Raw genomic sequence first — 16003 nt, forward strand, 5'->3', positions numbered from 1 at the left:
TGAAGATTCTTTATTCTGCATCTTGAATCGATGATGAACAATCAACGATTGACTGGAGAATGAGTCGCAAGGGATCACGAAGGAAAAACAATAGGGCAAAATCATGATCAAGAAGGATCGTTTTAATAGTTAATCGGAGAGCTCTATACCATAAAGAATCTAAGAGTAAATAAAACTCCTCTTAATTTTATTATTGAATAAATCTCACATATTTATATAACAATGAGATCACAATAGTAAGAGAGAGAATAATTAACTTATTTATAACAAACTAACAAACTATAACCAAAATATAAACTGATATACTATCAAACCAAAGTTTCTCTATAAAGCAGGTCTATCTTTATTTCCAACAGCAAAGTCTTCGTTTACAATAGGAAGATCTCCAGTTCGAGGCGGAGATTAGAGTTGAGATGCATCGTTTAAGTGACAAGCTCACTCAAATCGCCAACTCAGTTAGAAGGCTTGAGGATTCCACTAGTATCATATAGGTTACTGAGTCGCCCAATCGTGAGGTAATGTACTTTAATTGTGAGGATCACAACATGGATCTTGAGCCATGAGTAGAACCAGTAGTTGAGGCTAGGAAGATCCTAAACTTAAACCTGATAAATCGCAAATGATAGAGTTAAAGGTTGAAAGACCTCGCTCAATTTTACCCTTTAGTGTATAGTATAATTAAACGTCATGGTATATTAATTGTATAAATGATCAGACAAATATAAATTATATAAGATAATTAATACATAAATGATGATAAATTTGAAATAACAAAACAAAAAACAAAAAAATCATATTTAAATTTTTTGCTATATTTATAAATTTAGAAAATTATGGATAGATTTAGATACTTACACTTGTGTTTTCCCTGCCGCCCATGGCAATTCCCCTTTGGTATTTGCAATTTTAAAGTTTCCCAGGAAGGAAAGAAAAACAAAACGAAAAAAAAAAAAGATCGTAGCATTAATTTGAGAGTATTTTTGTGAAAGGAAAAAAAAAAAGAAAGGCCATGGATAGGAAGAAAAAGTAGTATAAATAGTAGTGAAGTGATTCCTTTTGAATTGAGAAATCTTCTCCCTCGGAGACCTTAGTTGCCATCTTCGCCCTCACTGGGCTTATTCCTTTATTCCCTATATATTATTATTATTATTATTTTTTAATTTTTAGATTTATTTTTTATATATTTTAATTTTTACTTTCTTCTTCTTCTTCTTCTCTGTCAGAGGCAGAGGACACTCTCTGTTCCTCTCGGAGTCGATCTCAAACTCCATAGCCATCCCTTTCCTCCGACCAGATGGCACAACATTCTTCCTCTTCCCAATCCGATCCATCCCTTTCTCGAAACTCTTCTCTCAGTCGTCTCAACGCTCAGGCTCCTGAGTTCGTTCCCACCCGTCCCTCGACTCGTTCCGATCTACAACCACCGCAGTCCGCCCCTGGCCCTCCTCCTCCTCCTCCTCCGAAGCAATCGCCTCGTATTTTGATCCCTTCTCCTCCTCCTCCGCCGGCCATGATGCATGTTTATCCTCCGCCCCCGGGATCTCCTTTCCATGTTCCCATTCAGACCCCCGTCCCCGTCCCCACTCATGTCGTTTCTATTCAGAATCATCATTATCATCCTCATCATCGTCACCACCATCATTCCCATCACGTTCCTGTGCTTTATCACCCTCATAATCCTCAGTATTATGCCGACAATGGCGGATTTCATGACCCCGACACGGCGGTTGTGCAGCAACCTCAGAAGCCTCTGGTTGAGTCCGATTATGCTGCTCCATCTAGGAGTAAACTCACCGAGGAAGTCTCTCAAAAGCTTTTGAATCAGGTTGCCTTTTTCTTTTGACTAGATCCTTTATGTTTATGCTCTTCTCTCTATCCCAAGATTTTGTTGTCTGCTTGCTTATTCAATATTTACTCTGGCATGAAGATGAATTTCATTATTTTGTGAAGCACCTTAACTAATGGAGCTATTGTGTTTTGAGCCTGAGAATCCTGTTGCCTCTATAGGCACACATTGAGTTAGCTGGAAGTCATGGTTACTTGAAAGGTTTTAGAGAACTTGCTGGGAATTCTGTTTTGGACTCGCTTTTCCTGTTGTACTAATATTGTCAATATCTGCAAAATTTATGTTTGCTTGAGACTGTAGATAAATGGTAAACTAGGCATAGCTAAATATGTTGATTAACAACATTGGAAGCCAACTATATATTGCACACGATATTGAAGCAAACACTAAAAACGTTTGCTGGTTCTTGTGAGCACGGAGCATGCACATTTCCTGTATTGAACAATTTTAGTAGGCTAGGAGCTATGGACACTCTTTCATGCCCAAATTGTTGCTGTTGGATATGTACACATTGATACGCTTCAAACCCATGTATACATGTAATTTGGAGCAGGGTTTTCATTTCGTTTTTATTTATTTATTTATTTTGCTAAGAAACATAACTTTCATTATCAAAGACAAACATACAAAAATTGTGGTTGCTAGAAAATGGACTCCTTTTCAATTAACTCTGTCTCTCCCATGCTCATAGTGAAACAAATAGCTTTGGAAAGGCAAAAGAGTTAGCCTAGCCAATAAACAAAGGCGGAAAAGAAAAGGAAATATAGTCTAGAGAATCGAGCAGGGATCCTCCAATAGGAAGGAAGTGTGGTACTCAATTCCATATTTTTGAAAATATTGATAAAGGATGCTTAAAAAAAGAAATTAATGGTTGCTAAACTTGAATAAGATGTTATCTCATAAATCTCCAGTGAAAAGAAGTTTGCCTTCTCTGATGGATCTTAGGATAGAAAAGGGGTGTTCTCTATCTCGAAACTAGTTGCTACCTTTTTTTTAGTCGAGGTAACACTCATACAAAACTACACAATAACTGTAGGCAAGTAAGACATGTCTTTCCTAGAGTGTCTTTTTTAAGCTTGAGCATCAGGTGTCGCGGAGTCTGTAGGAGATGAAAAACCCTATTCTGCCACCAAACTACGTTATGTTTCTCTATGTGGCATAGATAGAAGGTCTATCCTCCAAGGCAGACAATTACATGCTTGGTCTCACCCATTTGATGAAACGAATGAAAAACCTAGTTCTCAATAAAGCATGCTCCTGCCTCAGGCTTAGGAAGGTGAAGAAAATTCATTTCTTTGCAGCTTAGGTCACATAGGCTTAAGCAGGGCTTTGAGGCCTTTTGTCCTTAGAAAATATAGGTTTTCTTGTGGATCTTCTCTTTTGAATGGCTAAACACCAGTCGTAGAATCTAGAGCATCCTTTGAAATTATGTTCTCTCTCCTTATTCATTTGTTCTTTGTAAAAACAGTGAAGTGTCTTTGATGCACCTTTATTTCTTTTGTCCCTTTGTTGATGATTGTTGGGAGAGACTATTTAGCTTGTTCAAAATGTAGTGGTGTTGGCCCAAGAAAGCTTTAAATGCCTTTCTATAGTTAGTTGAAGGCTCTCAATAAAATGCTATGGCGAAAATCCTTTGGTCCAGGAGATGGGGAATAGGTTTGGGGCACCATTGATGCCATGAGTTTATCCAATAAACTCCAAGCTTGACAAACTAACCTGTCAAACATGCCACCCAAATCTAAACTCTCACCCAAACACATCCCTTTCTCTTTTAATCCCTTAATTGACTAGGGCATCTAGAATCCAACATTGTTTAATTATTGATCTACTTCAATATGCTGATGTTTTGGAAGGCTCGAAGTTGTCGGTATATCGATATCTTTTGCTTATAGAAGGGACTGAACATGAAGACCACGATGGTTGCATATCATTTTTTTTTTGAACGGAAACATAACTTTTCATTGATGTAATGAAAAGAGACTAATACTCTTATTACAACTTCAAGAAGAGCATATAAAGAACGAAGGGTTAGTGGACGCACCCAAATGTCTCTACTAGGTTGACACCTAGGAAGCACGAACACTTCATTTTGGATGAAGTGTCAGTGTCGGCCACGTGTCCGATGCCGACACGCTTTGGACATGTCTGACACGCAATTTTATGTCTTTTTTTTTGGGATTAATCAGACATGCCAGAATACGATCTGACGCGCTGAGGGACATATATATATATTTTCACTTGGTTGAAGTAAACCCAAACCCACTTTATTATTTTAGTATTGAAAGTAACTGTAGCTACTCGAAAAACTCAAAAATTGTACTTGACAGAAGTGCTACGATCAGAACAACCTGTCAGCATCCCCCATATAACAGACCTGCTTCCTGTTTTTCTTCCACTGATACGTCTCTTCATTGTACCTCATCTGATGAAGTCTTTTTCCCAATGGGACCTTCTTGTCCTTTGGCTTCCTGCTCCTTCACGGCATCCAACCCTTTACCCACTGGTTCATCCAACCAACCTCCTCCAGAACTAGAAGCTTTGACCCAACTCCCATTGTCACATATGCCCTACCAAACCTCTCTGCCTTTTCAAAATACTCACCCAAGTAGCTTATCATGGATCACAAGCAAACTAATTTCATCTCAGGCACCAAGCATTCTACATCCATAAAGTGAGATTATATTTTTTTCAACCCATCCATTCAATTTTCTTTATTATATGGTACCTTTAAAACTATTGTTATGTTTAATATGTATGGTTAATTTATCTCGAAGTATTATCACATGTATTATTATTATTTTTTAAATATATAATATATATAATCCAACATGGTGTGTCCTACATTTGTAGAAATGGGCGTGTCGCGTGTCCATGTCCTTGGCCGTGCTTCTTAGGTTGACACATCCTTAGCGCCCTCATCATATTCCTATCCAAAAGACAACCAAAATTGAAGTTCAGAATATAATACAATCAAAAGATCATAAACCTATTCAAGAGGTTGACAATATAAGTCGAAAAAGCCATTAAGCTGGAAAAATAAATGCTCTCCAATTTAAGCAAAGATCTTGAATGGAGAAATCTGTAGATGATTTAGAAAGAGTTCACCATGAAGAAGCGTTGAGCCAAGCAATTTCAAAATGGTCAAGTAGTTGATTTATCATGAAAGACCTTTTGGTTCCTCTCAAAACAAAATTTAGCAAGCAACGCTTTGACTGCATTAAACCAAATCAATTGGGCCGGACTTCAAGGATGGACCAACCAAAATCTGCAAAACATTGTCTCGAAAAACATTACCAAAGGCCCAACTTATGTTAAAAGAATAGAATAAACACCACCAACACTGTTTAACACAACAACAATTTTAGAAAATGTGTTGCAAATCCTCACTTTCAGCCATACAAAGAGAACATATTGGTCAATTGGTGACAAAGAATGTGAGGGAAGCTTCCATTGCATGACCGAAGAACAATTTAAATATCCAAACATCATTATCCAAACAAGGATATTAACTCATCTTGGGCTCCTAGACTTCCGAAGAACTTTAGCTAACCCTTTATCCAAAGGGCATGAAGAGGTCAAGTGAATAGAGAGAGACTTAATTGAGAAGTCACCATTTGCTTCTAAAGACCACATTGCATCTGAGCACTGAACCACCCTTTTATCTGAAATCAGCCCAAGAAGATTTTGAAACTCAATAATCTCTTCCTCATTAGTAATTGATGAAAGAAGATAGACCATGAGGAAGAGGACACATCCCAGTGATCTGAAACCGAACCTTATGGATGAAGAGCAATCCTAAATAAACTAAGAAAGCATAAACTCAAAGGAACTAAGTCAATCCACGGATCAAGCCAAAAAACTATTCTACTACCATTACCAAGCTTAAAACCAGCCAACGCATCAACTTTCAACCATGTTCTAGAAATGCTTATTGAAGGGCTACGTAAGCTAAGGCTAGCCTTATCGGCCGTATGCCAATTGAGATTATGCTTACCATGAATACTCCTGACTACTTGGCACCAAAGAGAATTTTCTTCATTGAACTATCTCCAACCCCACTTGGCTAACAAGGCCAAATTTCTAGCTTTCCGTCCCCCAAAGTCGAGTCCCCCATCTTCTTGAGATCGAGAGACTTAAGTCCCATTTAACCAAATGGTTCATTTTACTCCCTTTATGCCATTCCCAGAAAAAGTTCCTCATAATGCATTCCAAAATTGAAATCAGTCAATCACTTTCTCAGGCATTAAGAAAGATGACATATAATAAGTAGGGAGGTTGGAAAGACCTAATAAAGTTTTGTCTGTTCCTATGAAACCTGCTACTAAAGGTAAAAAAGAAAAAAAAAGAAAAAAAAAGAAAATGGAAGAGGGTTGTGGAACAATGGACAAAAGTACTTGGATATTCTTAGTTTAAAGTTGCTGTCAGTGAACTGTACTTTCTATGTCAAGGTTATGATGTAATTCTTAAAACAAGGAGTTACTTGTATTTATCTCCTTGGTATGGCGCTTCTCCAATTGGTTGTGTAACTGTGCCGAGGTCGGTATCATTGAAATAATTAAGTAACGGCGCTACATGACTAGAAAACAACCGCTTACATTTGGAAATTGAATAGTCGTAATTAATAACAAAAGGCAGCTAGTACTTGCCAATAGCAAATCTCTTGTGTGAACCTTTAGGTGCTTGGGGTCTTCCCTTATTTCATTTATTCAATGAAATGTTTCTATTCTAAAAAGAAAAGGTAGCTACTACTTGTTGTTTAAGGATCTTGAAGCTGAAATTTTCTGAATTATAATGCTTGCCGTGCCAACAGAATCCAACATTTTGAGGTTTTTAACATTCAGTCCCTGGGTGTTACTTCTGTTACTATTGAAGTAAATTTATGGTGAAGGTTGCTAATGATTGCCAGTTTTAGTAAGCTGGATTATTCCTTAAAGCTTGTGGTGCTCACTATCCCTTCTCAGCAAGGATCAGTTTAAGTATTGTGTTAATTTTGGCATTTTTCTTTGATGACTTAGAAATGATAAATTTAAATGTTTGTGACTGTCCATCTAGGATATTACTTTTCTACAAATATACTTTGAAATTAGTAGAAAGGTATATAAGTTTGCCAGGACTCTTACAATGGTTGTTGATTCAAAGTTGAATGGTTGATTTAGTAGGTTGGGTGCTGACTTTGTTTTTAAATGTTCAATATTAATTGGATATTGCTTTCTATACCTACTTTTTATTTAGCCTTATTCACTTCATTGAATTCTTTGTGAAATCATGGTTTTTAGGTGGAATATTATTTCAGTGATTTAAACTTGGCAACTACTGATCATTTGATGAGGTTTATCAATAAAGATCCCGATGGATATGGTAAGATCCTCTCATGGCATCTTTATTTGAATTCCACAAGTTGATGTGTCGAACTCCTGCTTTTACCATCCCACCACAGGGGGATTGCTTTGATGTTAAATTCACAACTTAATGGTAATTTAGAATGACCTTTTAGAATTAGTCATCTGGACTTCCTCCTCCACCTCTCTCTTATGAACACTTTACCTGAGTAAGGTCCATTTTAATTCAGTTCCTATATCGGTTGTGGCATCATTCAAGAAGATTAAGGCTCTCATTAATAGTCACTCTCAGCTAGCCAATATTTTGCGGAACTCTTCTAAGCTTGTGAGTATTTCATTTGTTCCTTCTTTACCATTGTTGTTCTTGAGTTATTCTCAATTGTCTTTCCAGTTTTGTCCACCTCATGTTTTTTGGTTCAATATGCTGTAGATGGTTAGTGAAGATGGAAAGAAAGTCAAACGTAAGCAACCACTTTCTGAGTCAGATATGGAGGAGCTGCAAGTAGGGTTTGTTTATTTATTTTATTTTAAATTTAATGTATTAATAAATTTTGTAAAAATGAGTTTTATATTATATATATTTAAATAAAAATTTTAAACCTTGTGGATCGGTTCTGTTTTGAATTACAATATGTGTGATGGTTGTGTCCAGAATAATATATTATTGATTTACAAACCAATGCATTAAAACTTTGCATGTTGTCTCTTGTTTTTCTTGCCCCTGTCAGTCTCGCATAGTAATTGCGGAGAACTTACCTGAGGATCATTGCCACCAAAACCTCATGAAGATATTTTCTGCTGCTGGGAGGTACAAGTATTGCATGATTTTGTTGCATGTTCTTCAGCAGCTTGCTAAAGTTATATTGAATTATAATGCTGCTTGACTCTTTGCCAGTGTTAAGAATATTCGAACTTGTCAACCTCAAATCTCAGATAGTGGAGCTTCTTCAACATCTAAATCCGCAAAAGCTGATGGAATGCATTACAGTAACAAGGTATACCTATTTGCTGTAGCATGGGGTATCTGGGCTTTCTGGTGCAATCTTTTTTTCCATTAACTTCTAGCATTGTAGGGACAATGCATGATTTCGTTAAAGTGATAAGTAACCCTTGAGAAAATGGATCTAACAGCTTAGTTGAGGAACAAAACCTTTAGATCAAATACTTGAAAACCCCAAATCAAGATGGCCATAAACCCCTAAGAATGGCTAGATTATGGATTACTTAGAAGATCAATTAAACCAGGGATTAGACAAAGGTTGTAGCTCCCATCAACCTTTGATCTTTGAATCACTCCACAAGCAAGATCGAACAAGTCAGCTTGAATGATTTTGAACATGCAACCTAAATGTCATAGAATTGCAAAGGAGACATAGCTCTAGGCTAAAAGAAAGCTCAAAGGCTCTTTTTTACTACATTTTCCAAGTCTTCCTTGTAAAGACAAATTACATAATATAGGCCTCAAAATAAAATCCTAGAACCTTCTATGAGGCATTTCAAGAGTTGTAACATTCCATCTTTATGACCATGTAAATGTAACCTAAATAATACATAAAAGAACTTAGAACTGAAATTACATTTACTAGTCAACATAAATCTGATATTATTTGTTTTCCATCAATGTTCCAAGGATTGTAACCATTGAAGAGTAAATGAAACCCAATTGGAAGTAGCTTGAAGTCTTTGTCATTTAAGGAGCTTGATTTCACTTGACTTCATTTAATGCAACATTTTTTTTTGTTGTAATCTTCAATACGTGAGTAAGATGGCTTGGTTTATATCATAAAGTCTGCTGTAGGATTATCCAAAATATTGCATAAGGGTTGGTTCCAAATCAAATGGGGAACACTGGTTCAAACCCTTAACACATAAGAACGTGTTCCAAATGAGGTGGGAAACACTTGGTTTGAAGGACGGGGAACATTTTTCCCTTATTTGTTCTTTTGGGGATGTCCCCCCTGGCAATCCATTTTCGTTTCAGCAATTTGATGGGTGTCTTTTATAGTATCAGCTCTATTGGATGATTATAGTGGACCAAGTAGGTCACACACTGTACATGAATGACAAAAACAAACCTTTTTCTAACTATGTATAGCATGTGTGCCTGCCCTTAGCTAGCTAACTCTTAGGGTGATATACCCATTGTTACCCTTGCTTAAATACGCTTTTACAATAGGTTGCCAACCAACTAAACATTAGCTTGAGGGCAAAAGACATCTTTTTACAACTTCTGTTGAGAAAGAAAATGAATGAAGATTAATGCATACAAAAAACCAAGTCCACAAAAGAACACCTCATTATAGGCAAGGATTTCAACTATACAAAATAGAGTCTAAAGAGTAATTACGAAAGATCTTCAAAATCAAAGTCTAAAAAAGAAACACGATATTCTTCTCTTAAAAAAGAGAAACATGAAGTCTTATAAGAGATTACATGTGATATACAATATTACATTTAATTTTTGTTTCATATAATATTGTATCTTGAGCTTTTGCTTTTTTCATCATATCAATGAAAATTGTTGTTTCCATTTTTTTTAAAAAAGATATCCAACGAGGGCCAAACCTGAGTAGGATCCTTTTATAATCGTTTAAACACTCTATTATTCCTCCACTCACTAGAAAGATCCCACTAAATAGAACATACCCCAACAAGCCATAAGGGTCGACCCTTTTCACAAAAAGGTGGATGGAGTAGGAAGAGGAATTTCTCCATCAAATGACTAATCCCGTGCTAAGCAAACGAACGGCCAAAAGTCTAAACGAAAAGATTCCAGATGAAATTCACAAAAAGAATGTGTCCCAGTCTTCCTCTGCCTTTTGACAGAAAATATAACGGAACAGACCAACTAATGAAGACAACTTTCTCTCAAGTCGGTCCATGGTGTTAGCTCAACCATGTAACACTTTCCAGGTGACGAACTTCACTTTCCTCGGAATCTTAATCCTTCAAAAAGTAGAAGAAATTGACCCATGGATGGGAGAAGGGTCCAACAAATTGCGAAAAAAAATTTGCAAGAGGTCCTCCAGAGGGTTGGGAACTTCACACGTGAAAATCCTTTCACCCAAGCCTAACAATGACCTCCCCAAGAAAGGCCAAGAGAGATGCAACATCCGTCGCTTCCCCATGGTCAAAGAACAACAAAATATCTCCACTCTTTGGACGTGTAGTAAAAGGACTTTTTGCTCCTCAATCCATTCAAAATTTGCTACTCAATTTGGAGGGATTTGCTAATCAATTCAGAGGGAGAGGTTGAGCCACAACACTATCTATGATTTTTTGAGCTCATCAAAGGAGCGAACTATGTCAAATTTCTTCTAAGGAGTTTTTTTTTGATAGGCCTCACCCAACAACTTTATTTATATTTGGATAGCAAGATAGGAAGGGAAGTTGAAAATGCTTCCCATCTTTCCTAATTCTTACCAAGAATGCGGCAAAACAATTTGCAAAAAGCCCCAGAAAAGACTCATTCCCATTTCTTACTGAGAATGGACACAACACAATTTGCTAAAGGAAGCCTCCCCAAAAAAAACTCATAGCTAGCCCTTTTTCATATTACTTTGGGCCCACCAATACGCTCATCTTTTTTCTCAGGGACCCCAACCCCCTTCCCACTCGCTTACATGTATACACTTCCATAATTGAGAGCTTATCATTTCCTGCCCTAAAGAGTTACCTTTTCCTCAAGGTGGAAGTTCAAAAATTAACATCAATAGAAGAAGCCAATTCCCATATGGGATCCTCTTGGAGGACATTCTCTCAACAATTAGGACTTCCAATTCACCATCGACATGGGTGTTTTTCATAGACCAAGCAACTTTGCAATATGAAATGTGGTAGTCAAATCATGCATACAACTTTATCATATGTCAATCTTTTTAATGCACCCTAAAGTTAGTCGGAAAATGGAAAGATTGATGACTCCTTTTTTTTTGGGAAGGTGTTACACACCTACACACCTGGATAGAAATCTCAGAATATTCACATCAAGATAGTTCATTAACCCAAACATCCAAGCGGTTTGGACTCTCTCTCATAAAACAAGGCAAAGAGATAGTTTTCACATATGTAACTCTACTTTACTTAATTACTAATCCAGATACCACACATAAACATATAACTTCTAATTTTCTAGACCCAACATGGCAGAAAACAACTTTCATCCTCGTTCAACTTCCTCCAAGAGATTGATGTTGTTGTCCTTTTTCCTTCTTAAATAAATATAACAGATAGGTGGTTGAATTGGAAGTGTATCGGGAAGGTATGGAGGTGATGGATCCCTATCATAATAGTTTACGCAAGAAAGAAAAAGGGAGATAATCGAGAATTTAAGAAGGAGAAGAGTGGGGATCAAGATATGGGGAATTGTGTAGTAATAAATTAAGAATGGAAAGTGTGGAAAGTTAATCCTTAGTCATTAAGTAAGAATATGAAGGGTTGGGTAGGTACTATTGTAAATACCAGTAGAAACAAGTGTAAAGGCATGCTTATTTTCTTGATTTGTAATCACATGAGAGAAAAGGGACTCTGAAATGCCCCTTAAATTATATCACAACTCTTACCAAATCCTATCAAATTGGTATTAGAGTGGTATGATCGAGGAAGGTAATTAAGATGGAAGGAAAGATTGAAGCAGTAAAGGAAAAGTTGGTTTTACAAAGCTTGTTGAACAACAAATTTAGCAAATTCCTAAAGGTTATTGGAGTTTGGAGCAATTATTATGGAAAGAGGAAGGTCCTATCAGAATAGAGAAAATTAAATGACGATCGTGGAAAAGCTCCAATTGAAATCGAAATCACCGGAGGAAGTGGGATTCAAGGTGAAACAAGGGAAACCAGCAAAGGAAACATATCCTCTAATTAATTGAAGGATGATGAAGTTGGAAGTTCTGATTTTCAAAGGCGGTGAACCTTATGGTTGGCTGCATCGAATTGAGCTTTATTTCACAGCTAATCGGTGAATAGATGCTGAAAAATTGGAGGTTGTATAACTGTGCTTAGAAGAAGATGCTCTCTTCAATGGATCGAGGGATGACCTGATTAGAGATTGGTGGAACCCCAACAACTTTTTCCTGAGTGATTTTGACATACCCAAGAAGAAACACTTTTGAAAAATTTATATCCTTGAAGTAGATGACGATGGTGAAAGATTATGGATGTTTATTTGAGCCATATGTAGTGCCTTTCCCTTGTATACCCGACAAAATATTAGAGGAAAATTCGTATATGGATCAAAGGAAGACATCAAGGTAGATGGAAACAACTCAAAAGCTGGGAGATAAAAATCAAACCATTATGGGCCTAGTGACTTCATTAAAATCCACTAGTTATGGGCCAAATCGTGCACAAACAATAACAATAAATGCCAATCAATTGACACCTGATCAAAGCTTCACAGGAAAAAAGAATTCAACAATTTTTTCAAATTCGGGAATTAACCAATATCTGATGAACACCTTCAAGCGACTGATAGAAAGTGAGTTACAAGTCAAGTGGAAAAGGGCCTCTGTTTTAAATGCAATGATAAATTTACACTTGGCCACATTTGTAGAAGAAAAGAGTTGAATGTGATAACTGTACACGATGAAGATGACGACTTGAATGAAGAAGAATAAGAACCAATGGAGATGGAGATGGAGATGAGGGCCATGATATCGCTAAAGATGTGAATACATCATAATTGTCTCTAAATCCAATGGTGGGCTTGGATTCCCCAAAAATATGTAGATGAAATGATGGATTAATTCCTGTGAGGTAATAATTTTAATTAATAGCAGGGCTAACCATAATTTTATCACAAAGAAAGTGGTTATCGAAACTGAGCTTCCGTTGCCCGTCACCAATGGATATGGGGTGGTTATAGGCATTGGAATAACGCACAAGGTGTCTTAAGCCTCACTAATTGGGTACTCGAAACGATGTCTTTCCTAGAAAGCTTCCTATAAACGGTAGCGAAGCTCTCCAATTTGTCCTCGGTGTTATTCCGTTCTTTAGGGTCCAAGAACATCTTCATGATCTTTGATCCATCAACTCTGTATCTAACACGCTTTCCAACATATCTCAGCGGGCAATACAACATCCTCAAGCATTATCTCGTGCATAGAAGTTAGAGTATGGGTAGGGGGCCTCTGAGCTGTTGATCCTTTCTTTGGAGGCCTCAAAATCCTCCTAGTCATCAGAGCTACATCTTTTCCACTAAATTTCTTCTCAAGCTCTCGAACAAGCCGCAGATGAACCTTGTGGTAGGCCTTCCTCAATCTGTAAGGGACATAGAGCACAACTGCCTTGTGGTTTCTAGAAACATCAACTTGAATTGCAAAATTAATGTAAAGATCCTTCAGGTCACCTTTAAGCTCGGAGTTGGTGTGATAAGGAAATAAGTGGCAATTGTAAGGAGCTGGCCAATGTAGGAAATATTGAGCTTCTACAAGATGAAAGTGAAGCTCAACAATCTCAAACCAACTCAATTGAAGCTCGTGGTGAAAATTATTGTAAGAACTTTCCAAGTCAACCTAATCATGAGGCAATCATTATGCCACAAGGACCAATGGAGCTAATGTTGAATGACTTCAAGAGAGATTAAATGCTTGCTTCCAAGCCAAATTTCCAGCCCATCATGAAGAGTTGCAACCCTTGAAGCTCCAAGAGTCATAATGAATCTAAAAATTCAGATTCATTTTAATGTCCTATGTATCTACTTAATTAATGTATTTGCATTTATTAAATATTCATGTATTTAGTTGATAGATGAAAGGTTGCATCCTTTCATAGTGTCTTTTCATTTAGTACATATAGTGCTGTATTTTTTACATTTGGAAGATAGAAGAAGATTTCGAAATGTAGAATCTTAGGTTTTAAAACCTTGAAAGCTTTTAAGCTTTGTTTCTTGTGTGTTCTTGTGATAGAATGCATGAATATTTGGAGCATTCAAGTGAGAGTTGATCTGTCTTGCTTGTGTAGTGCTTTGAAGATCAAGGGTTGATGGGAGTTTCTAACTTTGTCCGATCATTGGTTCATTAGATCATCTAAGTAATCTGTCATCTAGCCTATATTAGGGGTTGAGATCAAATTGGTTATGGGGTATGTTGGGATTGAGTTCTTGGGTCTTGGATCCGATGTTCAAGGGGTTCTTTTGCTCTGATACCCACATGTTATGGAACCTTCGAGAATCGGATCTAAGAACCATGTTGAAAAACAAGACCCAAAGAACTCAATCCTAACATACCCCATAATCAATTTGATCTCAACCCCTAAGATAGGCTAGATGACAGATTACTTAGATGATCTAATGAACTAAGGATCGAACAAAGTTAGAAACTCCCATCAACCAGATCTTCAAAGCACTCCACAAGCAAGACAGATCAACTCTCACTTGAATGCTCAAAATATTCATGCATTCTATCACAAGAACACATAAGAAAGAAAGCTTAAAAGCTTTCAAGGTAAACCTAAGATTCTATATTTCGAAATCTTCTTCTATCTTCCAAATGTAAAAAATACAGCACTATATATACTAAATGAAAAGACACTATGAAAGGATGTAACCTTTCATCAATCAACTAAATACATGAACATTTAATAAATGCAAATACATTAATTAAGTACATAGGACATTAAAATGAATTTGAATTTTCAGATTCATTATGACTTTTGGATGATCAAATGACTCTTGGAGCTTCAAGGATTGCAACATTTCATGATGGGCTGGAAATTTAGCTTGGAAGCAAGCATTTAATCTCTCTTGAAGTCATTCAACATTAGCTCCATTGGTCCTTGTGGCATAAAGATTGCCTCATGATTAGGTTGACTTGGAAAGTTCTTACAATGATTTTTACCACGAGCTTCAATTGAGCTGGTTTGAGATCGTTGAGCTTCACTTTCATCTTCTAGAATCTCAATATTTCCTACATTGGCCAGCTCCTTATGATTGCCCCTTATTTCCATTATTTCCTTATCATGGTGTTTTTTCAAATAAAACAATGTCTGAGCAACAGTTTCCTCAAATTCTAAGGGTTCGGCATCATTATCCTTACGGATCTTCTTCCGTGCCCTGATAATCAATTTCGTAAGTCTGAGTGTGTCCTTTAAGTGATGTTTGGCCTTACATCTCTCAATACTACCAACTGCATTACATTTTAAGATAAGCACCCATTTTTACAGACCACTAGTTTCTTATTTTTAGGTAACTCTACTATTTCCCAAGTTCCATTTTATTTTAGAGCATTCATCTTCTCCATAACTGCTACTTCCAATTTGGATCTTCTAAAGCTGAGTAAATTCTTTGGAACAAGTAAGTCATCTATTGTAGATGTGAAGACTATATGGCTATTTGATAATTTTTGATATGACATGAATTTTGCAATAGGATATTTGGTACAACTTCGAATACCTTTTCTATTGGCTATGGGAACATCGATAAAACTTGACTGATAAAGTACTTTGGATAGTTGGAGGAGTAGGCATGGAAGAAGAATTACAAGTTTCATTTGTTGAAGTCTCTGATTGGCCTTGTGAAGGGTGAACAATCTGGTCTGGATACCTTTGATTGAATTTTCTTCTAGTATAAAACTTACTCAAGAACTTGATCAATATGACCATGTCCACTCTATTCCCCAAAAGATAAACCAGCAACCTCCATTGCATCAAAAGCTGCTCCCTTCCTTTTCTGAATCTCTTTTCTTTTCCTCAACTTCCACGGGGATTTTTATTCTACCCCTTGATGTTCCTTTCAAGTTTCTTGATCTTTTTCGTCAGTTGAAAACCTAGCTTGTCTCTAAAATTTTCCTCTTCATTTTTCAACCAATTTTGGAAATTCATCT

General features: G+C 36.7%; 1 protein-coding gene and 1 pseudogene across 1 annotated transcript in view; one reads left to right on the forward strand and one right to left on the reverse strand.

Moving 5' to 3' along the window:
- The first annotated feature begins 849 nt into the window (after positions 1 to 849).
- The window catches only part of LARP6B (RNA-binding protein), a 41349-nt gene continuing 26195 nt past the window's right edge, over positions 850 to 16003 (forward strand). Inside the window, exons 1-6 of the mRNA XM_039032101.2 lie at positions 850 to 1825; positions 7123 to 7204; positions 7416 to 7510; positions 7616 to 7687; positions 7914 to 7993; positions 8081 to 8180. Of these exons, the coding sequence (XP_038888029.1) occupies positions 1295 to 1825; positions 7123 to 7204; positions 7416 to 7510; positions 7616 to 7687; positions 7914 to 7993; positions 8081 to 8180 (960 nt within the window). The 5' untranslated portion in view covers positions 850 to 1294. The remainder of the gene's footprint in view (positions 1826 to 7122; positions 7205 to 7415; positions 7511 to 7615; positions 7688 to 7913; positions 7994 to 8080; positions 8181 to 16003) is intronic.
- Positions 13073 to 15338, reverse strand: LOC120077719 (small ribosomal subunit protein eS7 pseudogene; annotated as a pseudogene).

Source organism: Benincasa hispida, chromosome 5, assembly GCF_027475165.1.
Source record: "Benincasa hispida cultivar pf3 chromosome 5, pf3_genome.v1.1, whole genome shotgun sequence".
Taxonomy (NCBI): domain Eukaryota; kingdom Viridiplantae; phylum Streptophyta; class Magnoliopsida; order Cucurbitales; family Cucurbitaceae; genus Benincasa; species Benincasa hispida.